Below are 22,995 nucleotides of genomic sequence, written 5' to 3'. Positions count from 1 at the left end.
TAAAATTTACCCCAGTTTAAACATTTCTGCTTCATTTCCCCACTGTGCATACCTTTATCCCTGGGTGAATGTGTCCAGTTCCAAGTCACTTCAAAGCTTTGGAATTGAACTCTCTTAGTGGAGAATAAAAATATTCAGGCAAAGGTTGAATAAGGGATAGTCAGCTCAACTCTAAATTCACTTTGTGTATTAATCTGGATTGACTCGAGCATAGTGACAAATTTCCCGTTAATTCAATTGCTAGAGAAAGGTACTGTTTAAAAATTAACATTGTGTTGAAAAGGTGTTCAGTAAGGGGAGTTCAGACAGAATCTGTGTGAATGCAAGAGAAATCCAGTGCTTGACCTTTTATTCCTGCTTTCTCTTGAGACTGCCAACAAGAATCTCTTAAGTGCTCCCTTTACAGTTGATTTTGGTGGTGTGAACACCTGCCTTTTAACAATTAGAATAAAACTCACAAGCTCATTTCCTGGAAGGCAGGAGCTATCAGACGTAATGACTGCAGGCTTTATTGATCTGATGGGGAGGATTTGGAGTGCTAACACACAGCCTGAAGTTTCCATGGTCAAATAAAAATCCCCGAGTCCCCGAAGTCCTTTGCACAAATGAATTCTTCCTCTTTTACAGACCTCTCTGAAATTGAGACGTGTCTGTCTCAAGACTGAGCTACAGATTTTCCATAAATGTTTTTACAAAGTCTTTTTCAATAGTGATTTTTTTGCTTTGTTCTGTATAGGTGGAAACCCCACTTGACAGCAACATTGAAATCTCCCCTGGCCTAGTTTCTGTTCTCAGCAGCACAAGTTTAAGTGTCCTCTCTAACACAGTTTTATTTCTGCCCTTTCCTGATTCCCTGGAAGAGCGAAAGACCAAACAAAAGCAACTTTGTATCAGAAATGTAAACAGTCAAGGGCAGAACTTTCTCTGTAGGGACAACCATCATGTGAAAGACACTGGTGAGCAGCTCTTGATATGAAAGATGCCTCCTTTCACCAAACCACCAGTTCTATAAGATTGCTAAGGAACAGCAAAGTGTCGTTTGAATCCCTTAAAATGATGGCTCTGGAGGACTTATGCAATAGCTGCAGTGCTTGTGTATGCAGAGTTAAGGGTATCTGCCCTCCCGTGCACAGAGGGGTGTTTTAAGGACAGCTCAGAACAGGATCCCTCCCCAGTAATAGTGCAATGTGCTTGTAGCCTCCTCCAGTCTTTGAGCAATTAACCAGAAGTAAGAAGTCTTTCAAATGTTCAAAATCTGTACTCTGTGATTCTGCCCTGGCCAGTCTTGTGCTGAAGAGGATTTTTAAAAATCACAGTTCTTCCTGTTTGCTAAATTTGATGTTCAAGGACCTGTGTCAGAGTCCTTGCTAATACAGCTCTATCTCTTGAATTGTCATGTCTTATGCACTAAATTTGGGACATTGTTTGTTTGGGTTTTATTTCATGAAGACAGAGAAAAAGAATTCCATTAAAATATGGAATATATATTTGTTCTTTGTGGAGTATTTTTTGCCAACAGAAATTACAGTAGAATTCTTGAGTAAACAGTATCCACCTGAGAGGTAACCAAGCTAGCAGAGCTGTTGGCTCCTAACTCACTAATCACCTACTTAATGTTAATATGTGGCAGTACAGGAATGATTAATAGGAGGCTTTACAAACATGAATGTCTGGGTAGCACATGCATCCTGTGTGTGTGAAGGACGTGCTGCTGATCTCTGACATGGGCAGCAGTCCAAAGGAGCCTGATGCTGAACTGCTGGACATGCAGGGGTGCCGCTGTACCGTGCCTTTTTAATCCTTGGAAATGGAACAAATAAAGGCTCTCTACAGAGAGGAAGCCTGGTTGAGTTGCTTGGAATTCAGGCACAAAGAATCCAGAAGAATTTTTGCACTATTGTGAATGGCAGTCTGGTAAAATAGTGGGTTTTGAAATGGAGCTCTTTCGGATTAATAAGAGAAGCCTTTATGGAAAATATTACTGTAATTGCAGACTCATGTTCTGATTGCCTTATCAGGGGAGATGCATCCTCAATGGCATCTTTGTTTGTCTTACAATGGAAAGAGATAGAAAATAACTGATTAAAGCAGACTTATTGAAATGCCAGAGATCTGAGCATTCAGCTATGCACTTTTAGCTAAGATTGTTGGTTAGTTTTTGTATTAAAAAAAAATTATATATATATATATATATATATATATATATATATATTGCTGTGGTAGTTGCTTTGTAGTATGGCCAGACTACTGACAAAAGAAAAATTTTCTCTTTTTGTTTCAACTATGATATTCTTTTTTCTCCTCTGCTTCTCAGCCTAAAGCAGTTTTTTATGAATGTGCTCATAGAAATTAGAGGTTAATTACCTCTGTTGTATATTTGGGATCCTTGTTATTCCAGTGAACCTTGTAAAGAAATACTACAGAATCTGACTCGGGTGATTTCAAAAATACATGGACTTTGGATTGTGTATCAGCTGATGTTTTAGTAGTGAACAATGTATTTATTGAGCTTTATGAAAATGAAAAACAAACCCCTTGCTCCCTATTTTGGGGTCTGTTACCACCTAGGCATGGGCAAGTCCAACATTGTATTTGTATCTCCCAGGAACAGAAGATTCCCAGGGGAAAATCAGCAGACATCTTTTATATAGTGATAAGGAAATATATTTTCCAAAGAAAATGGCTTGGGTTTATCCTGTAATACCTCATAAAAGCAGTCTAATATTAGTGGAAGATTAACATTATTCAGTCATTTGAATGCCAAATCTTTATGGCAAACCAGCACAGATTTTGAGTTAAATCTCAAAGACTCTTGCTTTCTAGCTCTGTGTGTGTGTGCTGCCTAATCTCCCTGGGCAGTACAGGGGATGTTGTGATCTCCTCGTTGAAAGACGTCACACTGAGAAGATTGGAGTAGAGGAATAAATAGAACAAGTGCTAGAAAGCCAAGCAGCTCATCTTGGTTGAACTAAAATGCACTCCACACAAACGGCCTTCCCCACAGATTTGTTTCTTCTAAGTTGAACTCAGTTCCCATTTTGCAGAGTATCCAACCAGCTCATTTGAGGCTCTGCTGTGTATGTTTGCATAGGCTTCTGAAATGTTGTTTTACTCATTGTGCAACTCAGTAGCCAGTATTTTTAACATGTTACTCCTCTGGTGGAGAAAGCAGACTAGGCAATGGCTCCCAGAGGGCAAAGAGGCTCAAAATTTGGCTGATGAAATTCAGTGTGGAGCTTGAGCACTTAAAGTTCTGCTGTATCTGAACTGGCTGTGTGCAGTCCCATCTTGTTATCATTAGCCTGACCTGTGCTCAGAGTTAATCTGAGCAAGGGCTGCTGATGCTGTCCAGGCTGATTCTGTCTCCAAGTGCCAGGGTTACAGTCACGGTGTCTGTGACTCCTTGGAATAGGCCTGTGTGGAGCAATGGGGCTGTCAGGTGTTCAGACACCCTTCACAAATGGAGGAGATAAAAAACCCAAATATACATTTCCTCGTGGCATTTTGTGAAAGGAAGAATGGAGCCCAGTGTTTAGGAGTACAGTGACAGGTAGATAGCTAAGATTTGAAGGATTGCCCACTAAAATGTTTAATTGTTAGTGATAATAAATTGCATAAAAGGAATTGTGCATTGCACAAGAATGAGTGAAAAATGAGTCCTTGCCCATGCTCAGAAAAATTTGATGAGGCTGGAACTACTGGAAAGTCTTTCAAGCAAAGTTAAGTTAGGAAAAGCTTGCTGCTGGAACTTACTGCTTTTTCCAGAAGTTTGGTTTTGTTTGTTTTTTTTTTTTTTTATTCCAGCACTGTGCTTAGTCTTTGTCCTCTTCTGATCCAAATAGATTCCGAAAGAATGTAATGAAAAAATGCAACAAGGCAGGATGCAACAGGGTGGACATTTCCCCACAGTGACTGCTTGCAATCCAACTCTGGGAAGCTTTAGTGGATATGGAAACAACTAATCCCAAAGTGTGGTTCCCTTACAGTGCAGGGGAGTGTCACAGGACAGTTTGTGAATCCCTGTAGAGCTGGTTGGGTGGCATTTGTTCTGAAAGCACAACTCTGCCTAGCATGGAGTTTGTTTTTAGTATTTTAACCAAACAGATTCAAGAGTTAGAAAATTCTCTAAAATTTAATTACTCGACCACTGTCACCCTGTGTTCAAGGAGTCTGACTTGAGGCTGATGATGTAGTGAAGGTGGTACCAGGCTGTTTGGACTTACTTAAGCAATATGTGTTTATACTGGTTCATCTCTAAGAGTCCTTTAGATTCATAGTCCTTTCTGAATGTCATTCTGTGCAAAATTGATGGTCTCTTTGTACAAAATGGAGCCTGCCTGTCCCTGCCAGCAGTGAACAGCCATAGCATTTGTCCCAAGACTTTGTCCTTTCAGATTTACTGCTGGCTGCCTTTTGCAAAATTATTGCTGCAGTTCCTGGAGCTGGCAGTTTTGAGGACAATTTGAATACATGGAAAAGTGCTGTGTTTCCACTCATTCACTGGGCTCTTTTTTACACTTAATAAACTGAGGAAGGAAACCTTGTCTATTAAAGCACATTACAAACTTTGTATCAGGGGCATCTCTAGGTTTTAGAGTAGTGGATATATTTTTAGCTTAGGTGGCTACTTGCCTTAAGTCAGCAAAAAAAACCCCTGTGATGTTGAGCATGCCCTATACAGTGAATTCATTGAAGCACTTTGAGCTCAAAATATACTTGAGTGCCCAGACTTAGAACAGAAAAAGAAAAGAAAATTTTCACAGGAGCTCTAGTTGAATTAATATGAACTAAATCAGGAATAAATACCATATTTTTCGCTATGACTTTCCTATTTTGTATTTCTGGTGGTTTTTAAAGCTGTCTTAAAGAACAAGAATATTACTGATAAGTTTCAGATGCTTACACATTTTTCTAGTTTAGAACCATTTTGCTTCTATTGTCAGAGGCAATACAGCCATTTTGCTGTCCTGCTTTAATATGGCATTTTAGACACTAAAAAGTCCTTCTAATTCTGCAGGCAGTCCTCTTTATTTCCTTCCTGCTCCCCACTTCCATTAGTAATGTTTGGCAGTGATTCAGAACCATCCTGCATTTGAGATAGGGTGACTAAGAAACCAACAAAAGCAAGAGAAACGGAGTGAAGGGAGCCACTGACACCCACCCCACAGCATGATTGCAGCAATCTGTGCTCTGCAGTCGCTCCAAGTTCCAATAAGAGTTTCCATCAGCCAGGGAGCACAATTCCTGGCTGCCTAAAGAAAGAGGCAGTATTGTCTGTTGAAACACAAGTCTTGAAGCCAAACACCTCCTGAGATGTCTTTCCTCTTCTTTTACTGATTCATTGTGTGGCTGTGGGTAAGTCATGCTTATTTCCCAGTCTCTGCTGGGAGATAAAGACTCCCAGTTTGAGTAATTAAAAAGCTACTTTGAGAATGAGTTGAAGTTTTTGAAGCACAGTGTAGTACTAGGTATGGTTTAAGTTACTGATCATTGAGCTGTACTGTATTCCTGTTCAGGGGGGCATCCTATCTCTCCAGTTAATTGATGAGGTTTGCCTCTTGTCTGGGGTGTCCCTTGGTAGGTGACAATGACAACGTGAAGCTGTGCAAACTGGTACCATAGTTCACACCAAAGCCAAATCTCTCACCAGTTTCCAGTCTGCATATCTGTTCTTAGAAGTGTGTGATATATTAATGCCTCCAGTAAATGACATATTATTCTAAAATACATGAAACTGATAAATCTTTGGACTATCCGAAGTAGTTTTCAGAGCTCAATAGGCTGCTGTGCTGGAGAGCTCTGTACAAAGACATGAAATGAAGGAGAGAAGTAAGAAACACTAATGGGGAAAAAAAGCCCACAGTCACTACATAAGCACAGGCAGCTGGAAGTCAGGGGGGCTCTCTGTGTTGTCAGTTCCTTATTTTACCAGGGGGACACTTTCAGCCCAGGATATTGCTTGGAGTTGGATGGATAAACGGAACAGCGGGGGGACCTGCTGATGCTCAGCTTTGCCATTCTCAATAAACATCACTTTGCTCAATAGAGAAATTATTGCAGAGGCCTTCAAGGAACAAAGGCATCGACTGGCCACAAGCAGTGCTGATAAAACTGCCTCTTTAGAGCCTTTTAGGTTGGCTTTTTCTCCACTTTTCACACAAGGCTACAGGTCATTCAAGTGAAGCTGTATGAAAATGCCAGCTAAGCAGCCATGTTTATCCCTTTTAAAAATTTGGTCAAAGAAGTCATTGTTCCTCTGCTCAGGTCTGTGCCCTTTCAATATGGAGAAATGTGAAGATCCTTTTAGACATAAAAATCCAATCCTTCAGTGCTGCAAAAATGACATGAAATCAATCCAAGCTTTCTTTTATATGCAGGCTAGTATAATGCATATTGTAAAACAGTTGAATAATTGTATAAAATAAAGAGGCATATTGAGGCTTAAAATGCCTCATCCCATTAAAGCTGATTTTATTGCATGACTGTTGTGACATCAGCTCTGTAAAGAACAATAGTTCATAACAATTTACAGGGAGATAAATTTCTGTGAGGGCTTCTAGCTGCAACCTTATCTGTGACAAAGAAGTTATGCACCAGAACCCTGTGATAGATTGTTTCCATGAAACTCCCTCTAGTTCACTTGTTGCTGAGAATCTTGAAATGTTACCATAATAGTTCAGCTGTGAAGAAATTATTGTTTGGAAGTAGTTAAGACAAAATAAAGTTATTTCAATGGCTGAATCACTTTCAGTGATTCAGTTCACTTGCAGAGATGAAAATTGTTTGATGTGCTAAAATTAAAAAGTGGACAAACTGATTCAAATTGTTTTGGGGTTTAAGAATTTAACTTAATTTTAAGCAATCTGGATGTGGCTCCTCAAGCTGTCCTGCAACCTGGTTTACCTTTTGATATAGGCCAGGCATCTTCTCTAAGGAAGTCCCAGTGTTTCAATTGTATTTTTAGTTTGTCTTGTATACATGGTGTCTCTGTTAGCTTTTTCCGTAGTTACATTCAGTTTTGTTCTGAGCTACAGGCAATCCACTTTAAAATTATGTTCTGATAAAGCCCTATGGATTTTAAAGGTCACATTCTTTTCTCAAATGAATACATCATTCCCATTGATTCACCTGCTGTTTCTACAAACTCAGATTATTACTGATGACATTAATTATGTTAATATTCAAAGGGTTCTTAGCACAAGCTCAGGCTTTTCTAACATGCATTTAAAATGCAGGGAAGATGGGAGGAGTTGGGTGTTACTGCACTGGAAAAGAGAAAATAATTTTCTTTGTGCAATTCCTGGTCCTGAAAGGAATGATGAGTTTTTCTAAGTTATTGATTGTTTTACTACTTAGATTGTAAAGCCATCTCCAGATGTGATCACATGTTGTTTTTCCTTCTGAGGCATTGGTACAAAGAAACTCTGTCAAGGCTGTTGAGATAAGCCAAAGAAAAGCCTAAAAACACAGGCACCAGAAAACAGCAGAAAACCACTACATTGCTTCAGCTTGCTTTTATTTTGGCACTGTTGTCTGGTTCTAGGAACCATTTTAACATCTGTCTCTAGAGGAAACAAAGCAGATTTTTCATAGTAGCAAACAGATCTCGCACAGAAAGCAGCTTGCTCCCTCTGACAGGGGAATCTGCCCCCTAAGCCAGAGATGTGTGTGTAGGTTTTATTTGGAGCTTATTCCCACTTTGAACAACATTGTATTCATTGTACCACAAGTACCTTTTGGGTTTTACTTTAAATTTGTTTGTTAGGAATCTCAAATCTTAGGGTATGGGGTTTGGTTTGAGATTAGAAGTGATTTAGTCTCCCTGGGCTGAGCTTAGCTCCCAGAGCAGTGCCTGGCATGCTCCCCAGGAGCCTTTGCTGGGGTAACAGGGCAGTCTCTTCATCTGCTGCAGGCAGGGAGTGTCACGTTGTTGCTTTTGTCTGAAGAAATCAAAGGTTACTTGCAAATGCCTAAAACAATTCCTATTGCTCAGCAGTGACAAAAACTGCTGGACTTTTTAAGAGCTAAGCTTCTTCAGACTAGACTCATCTGCACAGAGATGTAAGCCTTGAAGCAATAATGTCTACATTCGTGTTCAGCTGTTAGCCAACCACTGTAATTTATTCTCTTTTCCCTTTTTCCCTCCTGATGACCTGTAGCTTCATCTTCAGTAGGTCTGTAACTCTTTTCTTTAAAATGTACATCCATTTGTGTCTTGCTCCTTTGGTTTGAGGGAGAGAGGAAGAGTCAGTGAAATAGAAGCCTGGCTTAGTTGGCAATACATATGGGTATTACCAAAGAAACAAAACACATTCTCTCACCCTGCCTGCCCATGCTGGACACTTCTAGGAGTCTAGGAGCTCTCCATCTTCATTGGTTTTTTTACAAATACCCGCTTTTGTTAAGACTACTATAGGTGTCACAAATTCTGATTTAAATGTTTAAGATTTGGAGAGATTTCACTGAATATTTTCAGACCATTAATTGCTAACAGTGAAAATTAAACATTAATTTAAACTCTTCCTTAATCTGCTAGCCAATGTCACTAGGATGCTGTGGAGTTGAGATGGATGTTAGTTGTTCATTCTGATGAATATACTGAATATTTGTGTCTTTTAACCTAAACTGTTTGAAAACACAGATGTTTAACTGGATAAAATTTTTGTTAGCAAATGCTGGATGTAGGTTTACTTCATTTCCAGTGTTTGTAGAGATAAACAGGTTCTGTACTTCTCTAGTTTATTGGCACCCCATTGCAGCTGATCTGGCTGTGAGTGGACCTAGGCTGCATTTTTGTTGCAGACTTTTCCAGTGTGCCTCAACATGAGCCCTGCTAAGCTGAAATGCATTCAGAGGTTCAAGCAGGAAATTCTTGATGTGAACATGGCTCAGCTTCAAAATGGTCACCCCAGGTGTAGGGAGGAGGTGACACACAGCAGGGAGTACTGGAGCTTCACTCCGGGACCACCCTGCTGCCCAAGGGAGTGGTCAGAGCTCTGGCTACTTAACACAAGAGAAGGGAGCAACATCAACTTCTGCCCTTTTAGCATAATCTAGTACAGCTAAGGTAAGTTTGGCGTGGTGTGCAGTAACTTGTGTAACTGTCTTTCCAAATGTGGGCCAAGAGCAGCTTAATCCAGGACTGTCTGATGGATGTTAGATGGAAATTCATTCTGGTGATACCAGATCTGAGCAGGCACACACAAAGATGTAAGGCAGAAAGTATAAAGGGAATTTCAAAGAATACAGCTATATGATATTGTGTTGATCTTTTTGCTGTGATGCTGTAGCTGTTAAATATATCCCTCTGATTACATAATTTGCTGTGAAATGACTTTGTTGGTTGCTGAGGATTTTTGCTGCATTTTGTCATGTGGTTCACATTAATCTGTGGATCTCCCTGGCTTCTGTTGCACAGCAATTTGTTCTGTACAGGAGACTTTAAAAGCAGGCTCTTTTGCAGCAAGTGAAGGAGTGCCAGGAGTGCTTTGAAGGGATAATTGGCTTCCTTCCATTTGAGGATTTAATAGAGCACCTTTCCAGTCCCCAGCACCTCCCATCATTTGGGAGCACAGTAACCCATATCTTGTGCATCACTCCAGGAAAGTTGGTTTATAATAAATGAGTTTTTAAAAGTTCTGCCCCAGTAAGAGCTGTCACAGCATGTTTTCTGTCTAATCAGGAGCTCAGCAAAGTGTGCTGCTTTCTGAAAGCAGAATTTGACAGTACTATACCCCAAGGCTCCAGTAATGTGTGAGGAATAACTTCCAGGTTTTGTGTGTTGATATTCCTGTGCACAGAATGGATGAATGTTCATTCAGGAGATAAGTAAGGATTTTGCACTGAATTCCATCCTTAGGCTAGGAGGAACACTGCCAGCATGTGTACTTGTGGTTTATTAAACAGCAGGCAGCAGAATTTCTCTTGAGTGTGAACAGAGTGAATTCAAGGACCTGAATCAGCAGAACATCTATGCATATACTGAAATTTAAGTACACAGCTAGGAGTTCTGCGGAAGAGAGATTTGGGAATTGTAATAAAAAGTGAGAGTAGAGATGGCAAAGATTACAGGATGAATGGCATGAGTGGAAGAGAAGCCGTTTAGTGGAAGGTAAGGACATTTAGGTGGTCTACTTTGTAGTCCTGTAGTTTGGTAGTTATTTTGCATAATTTATATTGGTCCTTATTCCTCATACTGGATTGAAACAACTGAGATGCAAATATTCTTCTGGGAAAATATATCTGATATAAATATAATCCCTAAAGTTTGATCTTTACTTGCCTGTAAGGTAACATGTTTGTCTATGCCATGACTGCCTGGTTGTGTCTGCTTTTCACAACAGACCATGTCAAATCAGGAGTGAAGGTGGTGAGTCCTGATCAGGAGCTTTTTTGGGTCTGCAACAGAGATTGTTGTCAGAATTGTTCAGGGCTTTCAGCTCCATCTTCTCCCAGAGGACAGGTCATGCTAATTAACATGTAATTGTTGTGATGCTGTTCACACCTGGCAGGTAGTGAACTGTTTTTAATGTTGCATTCCATGTGGGGAAAAAAAAGCTGGCAGGCATGATGAAAGACCTTCCTTCTAGGAGTGGTTATGAACATTAGCCTTGTTTTTATTATGAAATGCAAGAGTGCAGCAGTCTTGAGGTTTTAGAATGGTGTAGACATAGACAGAAAGGAATAAAATGAAAAATGGATCATTTTAACAAAAGAAATGATCCCTACTGTTTGCCACAGCCTTTGAGATACTCAAGTTCTAAACATTACAACATACAAATAATAGTCAGGGAGATTGAGACAGAACTTCTGGTAATTCCATACTACTTCAATGATAAATTTTGTTTGTACTCATTCTCTTTCTCAAGGCTACTCTTAATTACAAGTGTGGGAATACAAGACAATGTTTTGCAATGCTAATACACTGAAAGATAAGGGTATATGTTCTGATTTGTTTGAACCAAGTGATCTCTATGACATACAAAAAAGAAAGAACTTCTGACATCAGAGGTATTCAAGAAAGCAAAATTTGAATCTAGAAATGCACAAACCATTTCCCTTCTTCAGGCTAAGTATAGTAGGTCTGTGAGGGAGCTAATTCATGTCATGTATATAAAGCAAGTCAAGTTCCAGCTACTACAAAGCTTTTATGTAAGACTTCACTGACCCAATAGGTGGTGGTATATAAATAGATCAACAGTGCACCCTTCCTTCTGCTGTTCTACCTAATCCTTTCTTGCCTTCAGGATTGAAGAGTATTTGATCTATTGAGTCTTAAATCAGACATCGTTTCCAAAAAAAACACCCCAAGCCCCCAAAATACAAGTGAATGAAAATTTAATGGTGTAAGAGTGAGGAACTGAATTAGGAATACACTACTGTTCTTCCTTTTTCCCCTCTCACATATACAACCTTCACAAAGCTGGAACTGCTTGGCTTCCTACCCTGTCAAATGGCTTAACATGAATCTCTTCAAAAAGAGTAATTGTATTAGACCAATATTAATTTACTTTCTCCTTTTCAATAATGCTTAAAATGCCCTCGTCATTCTGCCTGCAGGTCTCCACTGCTGCTCAGGAGGTGGAGCACTCTTTATTTTTAGTAACAATATCTCTCATGCTGGGGTGGAAGAAACTTAAACCAATTAAACACATTAGAAGATAATAGTGTGTGTGGGTTTGGTTCAAGATCTCCATTTTCTTCGCTCTGGGGTATGTCCTATTACCAGCCTTCCTATCCAAGATGACAGAAATAGAGTTGATAAGCTGCTAACTAGGTAAGCAGTACAACTGCTGCTTTGTCAGGTATTCCCATGTCAAGAAATCACTTGTGATGGGGTTTGCCTCTTTTTTCTTTCTTTTTTTAAATTTCATTAAAGTTTTGTACATTATCTCAGTTTTGACTAAAACTTTTTTCAGATGCCTGTTTCTTTTTAAACATTTTTAAATAATTAACCTCTTGTACATGAAGTGTTTTTTCCAATAGAAAGAGATGGTTTGTGTGTGTCTGTGCTTTTAAGATCTGATGATTTGTTCTTCCCTTTTAATAATGTTTAGTTACTGGAAAAAGACTTGTGAACTGGCTAGTGTATTCTGATTCCTTCAAATATATCTGGCTCCACATGTTTTTACTCTTTGTATACACTCTGATTAGCAGGTTGATTTTGTTTCTTCATTTGCAGAAGTTGGAAAAGCATGCCCTGAATCAGCACATGGACTCGTCAAGGTCAGAAAGTCTTTGACTACACTGACATTAAACCTTTATTTATTTGATAAGGAATTTACACAGGCTAGCAATGTTCAGATTTTTAAACACAAGATATTTTCTAGCAACTGTGACATGCATTGCTGCATGCATGGAGTATGGTTTCATCAGCACCTTGAGTTTTTTATTTATTCTTCGTCTTGAATTTGACAGTCATAATACAAAGCATGGAGCAGGCTGTCCTGCACAGATTTACTTTTACAGTGGAACATCAATAAACAAAATAAAGCTAGATAGTACTTTATAGATGTCCAACTTCCCAAATGTTAACATACATTTTAAATGTTAATATTGTTCAGCACAGCAACATAACTTGTATCATCTTTCTTGGACTGGACTGAGAGAGAAATCCTGATAGGGCGAAGTTACAGAAGTCAGTAGTGTACAGTAGTGTTTTCTTTCACCAGAAATAGTAGGTCACTAACACTGTAACTGTGTATTTCAAGTAAGGATAATAATTAAGCTGTCAGGCAACTTCTCACTGAAGGGCACTTCTAATATAATACTTCTGAAAATGGTAAACGTGAATTTAGAGTGCTCCAAAAATTGATAAGGGAAGAGGGATGGGAGAGCAAGGCAAGTCATGGCAAGGAAAAGAAATGGTCCATTAGTTAGAGTACTGATATAGCAGTTGAAGGCTGGATTAGTTCCTTTACAGTGCTGCATTTGCTGTCCTGGTCAGTGTTTCATTTGCAGTTCAGAGGAACTTGGCTAGTGCTCAGTTTGGCACTACATAGCCTGTGGCCAAACCTAGGAGCTCATAACTCTGATACTGGTAGTGAACAAACAGCAAATAAATACTTGTGGGAGGATCATTTTTTAAAGGTAGTACAGGTTTTTGATGATCAAGTGCCCAATTTACTAAATTACTGTTCAGCTAATAGTTAAGAGTGTTTGCATGGCAGAGTGTCAGAAGATGAATGAGTTTGTCAGTGAGATGCTCAGATTGTCTCATTTGTTATTTTCCCCTCGTATGTGGCATTTGATAGATGGCACACTGCTTTCTATGCAAATAGCTTCACCCTGGCTAATTTTTATGTTTGTGTGTGGTAAGATGTATGGAAAAAGGGTGAACTTTTTTGGCATTTTAAATTATGGTTGGGGCTGTTCCATCCTGCAGGTTGTATTGGCTGAGGACTTTGAGTTTTTCAGCCAGCACCACATGAAATGCCCAGCCCTGCTGTAGGTTCTTCTTGACATTCTGCTGTTCATTTTCTCTCTCTGACTTCCCTGCCAGCCCCTGTCTCCCTTGGGTTTCTGGCTGGGGAGAGAGCTCCACTTTGCAGCTTCCTGCTAGGATATGGAGGTGCCAAAGGGGCCCTCAGAGGATTCTTTTAATCTTTTGCTCCTTTCTCTTTTGCCTTAATCCAGAATTAGTGGTAGATACAATGTGTTTGGAAGAGGCCTAGAAGGACATGAGCAGGTTGCCCTGTGTTCCCTCTTGCCATGCTCCACGTTGTTGCTAAGTTTTGTGTGAACAGACCCTGTGCACACATGCCCTTTGTCTTTTCAGTGGGGCATGGAAATTCTGACCAGCCTTCAGTAAGGGAAAGACTCCTCACATCTCTGCTGAAGCAGCCGTCTTCCCTTCCCCTCCTCCACACACATAATTTTAAACCAAATGTTTGCCTGTGATGCAAAATTTGCTAAAGTATCTGTTTCTTCTGGGAACTCTGGAAAAATGTGATCAGTGTGATGAGTTTGCGTGAGGCTGCCTGGAAACTGTGTGTGTTAGAGGATGAGTTCAATATGCAAATCTCCAACAGCTCCTATTTATACCCATGTCAAGGTCCATATTGCCCCTCTCCTGTCTCTCCACTTCCCCAGCCAGTTCCTTGAGCAGTTGTTGTAGGCACTACTGAGTACAAAGGGTGCACTGCCATAAAGGGAGCTCCTGGAAAGGCTCTGGTTTGTGTGGGCTCTTCCCACAGATCCTGCTCTGTTCAGTCTCTGGTTTTGGCACTGGAGAATCCTCAGAGCCACCCTGAGGAGCTGCAGAGCAGGAGGGCCTGAAGCTCATGGATGGCTGTGTCCCTGTTCAGGATGGCATCATGCAGATGTGCAGGCTCCTTGTTTTAAGCTGTCAGTGTCTGAGTTATCCTGTGAGACAGATTTTTCAAAGGTGTACTTAAGATCATTATTAACTGTCCCTTTGGAAATATGAACATTTCCTACTTACCCATAGACCTATTGACTGATTCACTGAGTGGGGCATTTTGGAAGCTGGCACAGCCTCACTTGCTGAGAGTGAAAAGAGAAGATCTCTCTTTGCTTAGCACTCAGCAGCTGAAGAATTCCCATGAGTGGCAGTTAGAAGGTCAACAGCAATAGAAAAACCCTTGGTATTAATATTTAGTAAGCTAAAAAAAAAGCTCGATTGCTTGTTATTCTTTTTCTCATGTTATGTAGCAAGGACTCCTTTTCCCAGTGTTTTTCAAATGCTGGAGAACAGCAATTGTTTGTGTAGAATTATCTGTTAATGTTAGCAATGTCCTTGCTTTTCCACTGCACAATGACACTGTCTTTATCCTTTAGAAGCAATGGAAAATGAGGTTAACAAGCTTCAGTCTGAAGTGAAAACTAAATCTGTGGCTCTACAACTCTTGTTGCATTCATTCTGGTCAGGGGTTGGTTTGCTCATTTATTCTCAGGGAAATAGCACCTCTTTTCCTTGGCCTCCTGAGATCCAGAAACCATGACTGAAACTCAGCTGGAGCAGCCTATTTCAGAGCTCAGACAAGAATGCTACACACAGCATTTAGGGATAGAGATAGCTTGTTTTCCTTATTTGCCTCCCAATCAGAAATTGGATGAACCTTCGGGATGCAGAAACAGGGAAAATCCTCTGGCAAGGAACAGAAGATCTGTCTGTACCTGGAGTGGAGCATGAAGGTACTGTGTGACTTTATTGTGCATTTGGGGCGGGGTGGTGCTGCATGTCTGGGTCACCTGAGGTGCAAATGTACCCCTGCTTTGAAGGACCGATGTCACCTTTGTCACTTGGGCAAATCATATCACCTCACCGTGCCTCAGATTTTCATTGCAAATAAAACAGGAACAGTCATCTCCATCAGAGGAACTCGGGGAATTAATTAAAACATACTCTGGCCTGAGATTAATGCTCATTGTACAAGGAATAGTTAAGACCTTATCTGGTGCACAGTTCACTCATCCATCTAGAAAATGGATGACTGCAAACTGTGGCAGATGCAGAGGAGAGCTATTAGGAGAAGCCACTGAAAAGATTATAGGATGGTCTTCCTTGGGAGAAGAGACAAAAAAAGCAGTTCTTGTATGTTTTAGCTAGAAAAGAAATCTGAGGTAGATAGGTTATGCTCAATAAATAGGCTGAGAAGGGGAGGAGACATCCAACAAAGCAGGGTAATCTGATGGTGAATTAAAAGGTGTGGGAAAATGCGGTTCTGATGCAGTCCTCCAGCAGAAGCAGTGCAGGCAAACAGAATAATTGTTCTAAAATTAAATCCATATGTGTCTTAGAGTATATAGTACATTATATAGTACCTGTGTGTGAATGTTCTGTGGCCATTCAGGGCAAATCACAGTCTAGACATAGCAAATGAAGAACCAAACATATAGCAAAGTGAATAAAATACATTTTTTTTAAACAGGACTTCTATTTGCTTTTTAAACATGACTCCTATTTGATTTAAGTACAAGTTTCTTTATAAAATGAACTCTTAAGTTTCAAAACATGATACTGTAGTACTACCTTAATTTACTATTACCCCTTAGATGAAATGAAAACAGTATTAATGTGGTATTGGATTGCTGCCAAAGTCTTAACTTTAAACTGTCTTAAGTAGTAAAAATCACAGCCTGAGCACCTGAAACTGGAATTAATCATCTAAACCAGCTTTTGACAGCAGGAGCTTTTCCAGTCAGTTCTGTTCAGTGACAGGACATTCAAAGCTGGGAGGCAATTTGGAAGATGCAAATCTGTAAAGTTTGGTTTTATTCCAATATACAAGCAAATCTTGGAGTAAGATGCTGAGGTGTAGCTCTTAGAGAATCCCCACAGTCAGCTTTCATTCCTGACATACAAATTGTCCTTTCATGATCTGAGAAAAGGTGTAGTTTAAAACATAAAATCAGTTTGGCTAAGATAACTGGCTTTCTTCAGTGTCCCAAATATTTAAGGTAGCTTTATTTAAACTAAATGAAAACATAATTATATGGATATTTTAATTGAATTTCAGTTTCTAACTGAACAGTTGGACCCAAAATTACTTGTGAGTAAATAAGAAATGTATCGTTCAATACTTTCTAATCTAATCAGCATTAAGCCTCTGACTAAATGTATATTAACCATGTATGTGCTTAAATAAATGTGCAGATATAGTACATCCTCAAGTTAACAAAAAGCACTAGTAAATTTAGGATTAAGTCTATGCTTATCTGCATCTCAGCATGTTTTAAAATGGACTTAACTGATGAGAGTCAAACTTCCTTTTTTCTATTTTTAATAGAAAAAAATAGAAATAAAAGTAAAATGAGCTTAAAGTAAATAATTTCAAGTAAAATTTTTGCTTGATGGTATAAATGTAAGTTAAAATATCCTAAATCAGATGCTTAAGGACAATACAGTGCTACTTTTATTAGAAGTAACTGTTTGTTTGGTAGTTTTACAATGTTAAAGCAAATATTCTCAGGACTCTGTCTTGGGGATGAAAGAAATGAAATTACTAAATTGCAGAATAGCTTTAACAAGTCATTTTACATTAACTGCAAAGGGATATTTATCCACAGTGGTGTCATCTGTACCAGTGAGGTCAGTAAAGGAAGGTGCCATGCAGGTTTCCATGGTGCAAAAAATCCCTTAAAAATAATTAGAGATCTTTTACATTTAAAACTCTTGCCTTACACTTCTCATTTTCTTTTTATCTTTTTAATCTTTTTTTCTGTTTGTGTTTTTTTAACCAAAATGTGGGCTGTGTACTTCTCCTTGGGGTAGGATGCTGGCTTACATTCCCTCAGCCTCCAGCTCTTGAGATTGGTCTCATATCAAGGTCCTACTCCAATTAACTGTTCTATGTTAGATAGATTTGCCTGGGGTTTGGGGCACTCTCCCTGTTATCAAACACTAGCCTGCTCATGGATGTTTTGATATACCTTCCATTCTGGAACAGTTTGGCTCATAAAGCACATGCCAGCTGTCTTCCCTGCCCTCTTTATTTCTAAAAAATTCGCATGAAACATTCTCTAATATGCAGGAAGGATCATGCACAATCACACCACTGAAGTGTGATGGGCTTGGGAGATTTTCACTGGTTTGACTCCCCCCTCATATTCTCCTGATTAGGACTCCTGATCAGTGCTCTCAAACTGTCCCTTCTCTTACTTCTCCACCTCTTAAAAAACCCATCTTGTGAAATATCTGCCAGGTACAGTTTGCCACTTGCTGTTGGTGTCTCACCCACTGCAAGAGGCCAGAAACCTGGACTGTCAAATTGCTCTCTTAAACCTTCCAGTGTGGTTACAGCCAGATAGGTCTCAGTGTCAAGGGAAGAGGCATTTACTTCTACAGGACACTTCCCAGAGCTCTGGGATGGCTGAGGAAGTGCTGCTGGGCTGAAAAACACATGTGTGGTTTGCTCTGGGGATGCACAGTCTGAAAGGGAAGGAAAAGTGAGAAGGGCTAAGAGGCTTGGTGTGCTAAGCAGCCCAGTGGCTGCTGGTGATCTTCAGCGCAATTCTTAAAGTAAAAATTTGAGTTGCATCTTACATTTCGACTTGAAAAATTATGAGATTTAGTTACAACCAACTAAGAACCAGGAGTCTGTTTCTGAGAGATCAGTGTTGTATCCCTGGTTCTGTCAAGTTTCATTCTTGGCTGTGGGCAATGTACTTCAGGTATTTGCATCTTGGATTTCACTCTTGCAAATGTAAAAACAAAGTCCTTTGTGCTTGCATTTTTCCTGCTGCTATGATCTTGTATTAGTCCTAATCATGATTTCCAAGTATAGAATAATAGTACTTGCAGAAGCTGGATTTTATTGTGTCCAAATAATGCTTCTTTATCTGTTTCACAGCTCGAGTTCCTAAAAAAATCCTGAAATGCAAAGCAGTATCTCGGGAGTTAAACTTTTCTTCAGCAGAACAAATGGAAAAATTCCGTCTGGAACAGAAAGTTTATTTCAAAGGGCAGTGTCTAGAAGGTATGGATGTGTTCTGTGTGCTGCAGCACAGGGACTGACCCCAGCAGGGCAGGGATTAGAGTGACTAAAATGGGTTGAATGTGGTGATTTTAATTTTTCAGAGTAGCACTGAAGCACTCATCTTGTCTGGACTAATGGTCCACAGTATTAAGGATAGCATTTCATAAGTGTATTAACACTTTGTTATGTAAGCAAAAAAGCTGGGTAATCATGCCTGAGGGCATAAATCCACCACAGGCTGCCTGAGGCAAGGAAACAGCTTCTTTCAGAGTCAGCTATTACTGGAATTCCTGGGTCTTCCTCAGAATGCCAGGCTGGAGACCTGGGTTACCTGGGTTACAGCAGTGCCAGTGACCCCACAACTGCACATCTGACCCCCCTCACTGCGGTGCTGCTCTTAGTCTGGACTACAGGAGGGGCAGATAAAACACTGAGCTCCGTGTCTTTTGGGCAACCAGTTGCACACTTAACCTCAACCAGGATCCCAGGGATGTCTGCAAGAGGAGGAGTGTGGTTTCCCTGTTCCCAATTAGGTGTGTTGAAATTTTCACCAAGGCCAAGGAAGTGGTGTGACCTTATCAGTACCATCAGCTGTTTTAGAAAGGGAGTGTCTGCTCTAAGAGGAGTGCAGGGTTCAGTGTAATTAAAGCTGTACAAAGTAATGTAAATGTAAAATGTTGGCATCCCAGCAGGACAGTTTAGGGAGTTCCCCAGCCTGTCAGGTGAAAAGCAAAAGGACCATTTGTGAATTTTCTTCTTTCAAATGTCTCTGGATTTATTTTTTTTTTTACTTTGCAGAATGGTTCTTTGAATTTGGTTTTGTGATTCCTAACTCCACAAACACCTGGCAGTCCTTGATAGAGGCAGCACCTGAATCACAGATGATGCCGGCTAACGTTTTAACGTGAGTGCCTTGGGCTTGCAGGATGTGAGAGCAGGCAAAGCTAAAGCAGTGTGTGGCACTTCCTTGGGGGCAGTGGTGGGAACGAGGAGAGAGAACTGCTACCAACTCTGAATCACCTCACTGCTCTTAGTTGTTGAGAGATAAAAGGGGTTAAGCCAACCTCATTACCTTCCTTCCCATAGGTCCAATTTGCATTAATATAGCAGTAAAGGTTTGGAGAAAGTGAAACTGATTCTTTAATAAAGTTGCTTAATTTTTTTAGAAGGTGAATCGTGAAAAGATTTTAAAATGTTTTACAACTTAATACCCATTACATCCAGGGGCAAAAAAAAAGAAGAAGAAAAAAACACAGCACATTTTTGGGTCATTTTAAAGTCAGCTGTTGATCACTGACTCTTGTCTAAGGTGGTTTAGTTCATGCAATATTTCACCTGTAGTAGCTGCTCTAGTGTTTGTTTCATCACTGTAACATTTTGCTTAGCGTTGTGTCTTTAACATTGGCTTACACACATTTAGTGTATATGCGTATATACACTATGTACAGAGTTGTATCTGGGACTAAAATACCCTTAACAGGTAGGAATCAGTCATTTTACATTCCCCTGCAGGAAGATTCCAGACACCCTCCTCACAAAGTCTGCTGCTGCCTCTGTGTGCACATGGGCTCCTGAGCAGGGCAGTGGTGCCTCGGGTGTGTCACAGGAACGTGCTGGGCATTGCTCGGTGTGGGCAGCCAGGCTCCAGCTTTGGGGGGAGGATGGAGAAGGCTCCTGGAGGGAGGCTCTTGGGAAGGGCACCCATCCTCCCTGCAGTGCTGCATGGGTGCTGGCAGGCACACAAGGAGTGCACTGCCAGGAACAGAAGGGTTTGGGAACCCTGCTGCCAACCAGAGGCAGACAGGGAGCAGCCAGTCCCAGCGCAAGGTCACTGTGTCCTCTGGAAGACCTCCCTCTCCAGCATTTTCCCTCTCATTCCCTGTCTGGAGCAAAGCCAGTCGCATAGGGAAGGCACCGGGATGGGAGCTACCGCCACTGATTGCCATTCACAGCACGTTTCAAAGAGAGAGAGCGCTTGAAGAGAGCACCAGTGTTCAAAAGTGCTCCTGGCACAGCCTGCACAGAACCCTGGAGGTGCTGCACACACCCTCAGCTCCCGGAGCTGGCCACTGTCAGTCAGTACAGGAGGAGCCAGATTTAGGAACCAGAGTAAAGAAACAAAGACAGCTGACAAGTTGGTTTTGATCATCTCGGGAATTCAAGACCTTTTCAGGACTGGGAGTCAAGAAAAGCTAGTTTTCAAATGACCTTGAGGATTTTCCAATGTCCCATTTGTTCTCTGAAGTATGTCCACTTGTAGTGGGGAGCCCAGATCTCTCTCCTATTCATAGAGATATCCTAAGTCATTCTTGAGATTTTTCAGTAGAACCCCTGCAGCCCAAAGAAATCCAAAGGGGAATTTGTGGCCCAAAGAAGTCATCATTTTACAGCTGCCAAGATTTGGAGAGCCCCTAATTTTCTGATCTTCCCAAAGACCTCATGTTTGTCTTGGTGTTTCCAAACCAGGAGAGAATGGAGATGTGATACATGGTGCTAACCAAGGCACTCTACATGAAGAGTTCCCAGGATCACCAAGTATCAGATTGAGAACATTTCCTGACATTTAATTTCAAGCGTTGTCCACACCACAGCGAAACCTTACACTCTTAGCAGGTCCAGTGTTACAGACACCAAGAGCCACAGTGGAGGTAGAATTGCTGCTTTGGTTTTCAAGAGACAAGCTGTTTAAACATGGTCAGATCACACTGCTCAGGTGTCCAGGTGTTATAATGGTCCCAGAGTTCTTATTTTATGTACCAAAATCTCAGAAGTCAGCAAGTTAAATCTCCAGAGCTTCTGTCACACCCAAATCCACATTTCCATTGCAGTGTGTATAAAATATGCCTGTGTCTTTGCATTTAAGCACATCTTGAGAGAAATGATATGTTAAGTTGGTTGATGTAGCTTGCTCAGCACTAGAGGACAGAGAAGGAGAATAAAAAAAGAATTCCCATTGGTTTTCACCATTCCTGCAGGAGACAGGGGCCTGAAGGTGCTGGGACTGCTAGTTTATTTTTAGCAATAGGAGTGAGCAGGAGTTTGCTGCTCAAGCACTCTGCAGCCTGAGCAGTACCGTGCTCAGACAAGGGAGGAATGGGAGAACATTCCACAGAGGAATGTGTTTGGGAGATCTCTCAGTCCTAACTGACCCTGACCAGGACAGTGCTCACTGTGTGCAGCTCCAAACCAGAGAGATCATGTGGGGTGGTCAGGGTGTGAGCCCAGGCTTGTGAGAGCAAGGAGAGGGGCAGTCACTGTCCATGCATCCTTCTAATGCCTCTTCTTTCTCCTCCTTTCCTCCTGCAGTGGTAATGTTATTATAGAAACCAAATTCTATGATGACGATCTTCTCGTAAGCACTTCCAGAGTGAGACTTTTCTACGTTTGAGATGGGGCTTTTTGGAGCTGTTTTAGTTTTCCTCCATGCAGTTCTTGGTGCAGAACCCCCCGACTATCCAGTGGAAGACACTCCTGTAGGCAGTGACCCTGGGGACCAGCTCAGCGTGGGTTGTGACCTTTGCCCATCAGTTATTTTGCTTTCTCCTCTGACAAGACCAGACCAAATCCTCAGAGACGGGGCCATCTGCTCAGCAATGCCCTCAGGAAGAGAGGCTGTCTCTGAACACAGGCAAATGATGGTCATGCAGAACCAATACTGTAAATTTATGTTAGTTTCATCCTTTCTACTTCTCTGGACCCTGGTATAATCTCCCATTTCCACTCACACCAAACTCTCAATGCTTTTCTTTTGAGGTTAAGTTAATCTTTTCATTTTTCTCATGTTGTAGATTTTTATCCTTTTGCTGAATTTCTGTGTAACTGGTCCACACATCCTCTTATCCCAAACTTGTAAAATAGACTGTGATATCACCTAATGTAATTAAAACGAATTTCTCAATTAAAACATTCCTACCGTCCAAAGAAGGGAAGAAACGTTAGCTTTGTGTGTTTTCCTTTCTATTACAAAAATTTACCTCAGCAGGCACAAACTCCCATCACTCAAGCCAGCAGCAGAACAGGGCTTTCCACTGCCCTGCCCCTTCCACAACCCCCATCTCTGTTAAACTGCTCTTCCTCCAACTGGCTACATCAGAAAGGTGTCCTGACTTCCCTGACCAAGGTTTCTCCTCGGCCTCCCCTCTGTTAATCCCTTGGGGTCGATTGTCCCTTTGTCACCGGTTTCTCAAGCAGCACCAAGCACTGTTCTGCTTTTCCAAGTGCCTGGGGACACTCAAGCCCCTCTGGAAAACCCCTGAGCCCACTCGCATTACTGCTGACACCAGCACTCCCCACGTGTGGAGGCTTCAATGACACACGGCAGCGCTTTCTCTGTGACAGATTTCTGCAGCCCTGCTGCCACTTTCCCCTGCCGTTTGTATCAGCTCTTGTGCATGGACATTGTGGGAAGGGGCATCTCAACATCAAAGCAGCTGTGTGATCACTCAATGCCTTGGTCAGCCTGTCCTGTTGCTGGGCTGGAGATCCTCAGAGCCACAGGGAAATGAAAGGCATCATTTCACACCCTGGATTCAGCCACTGGGTGTATGTGGGAGGA

At 41.1% G+C, this 22,995-nt stretch overlaps 1 protein-coding gene across 1 annotated transcript in view; it reads left to right on the top strand.

Moving 5' to 3' along the window:
* PDE6D (phosphodiesterase 6D) overlaps window positions 1-22,374 on the top strand; it is a 32,836-nt gene extending 10,462 nt beyond the window's left edge. Inside the window, exons 2-5 of the mRNA XM_063407855.1 lie at window positions 15,068-15,156; window positions 18,315-18,440; window positions 19,239-19,344; window positions 21,747-22,374. Of these exons, the coding sequence (XP_063263925.1) occupies window positions 15,068-15,156; window positions 18,315-18,440; window positions 19,239-19,344; window positions 21,747-21,828 (403 nt within the window). The 3' untranslated portion in view covers window positions 21,829-22,374. The remainder of the gene's footprint in view (window positions 1-15,067; window positions 15,157-18,314; window positions 18,441-19,238; window positions 19,345-21,746) is intronic.
* The last annotated feature ends 621 nt before the right edge of the window (window positions 22,375-22,995 follow it).

This window comes from Prinia subflava, chromosome 11 (genome assembly GCF_021018805.1).
Source record: "Prinia subflava isolate CZ2003 ecotype Zambia chromosome 11, Cam_Psub_1.2, whole genome shotgun sequence".
In the NCBI taxonomy this organism is placed as follows: domain Eukaryota; kingdom Metazoa; phylum Chordata; class Aves; order Passeriformes; family Cisticolidae; genus Prinia; species Prinia subflava.
Note: the sequence above shows the minus strand (reverse complement) of the source record. Positions and strands in the feature narration are given on the sequence as shown.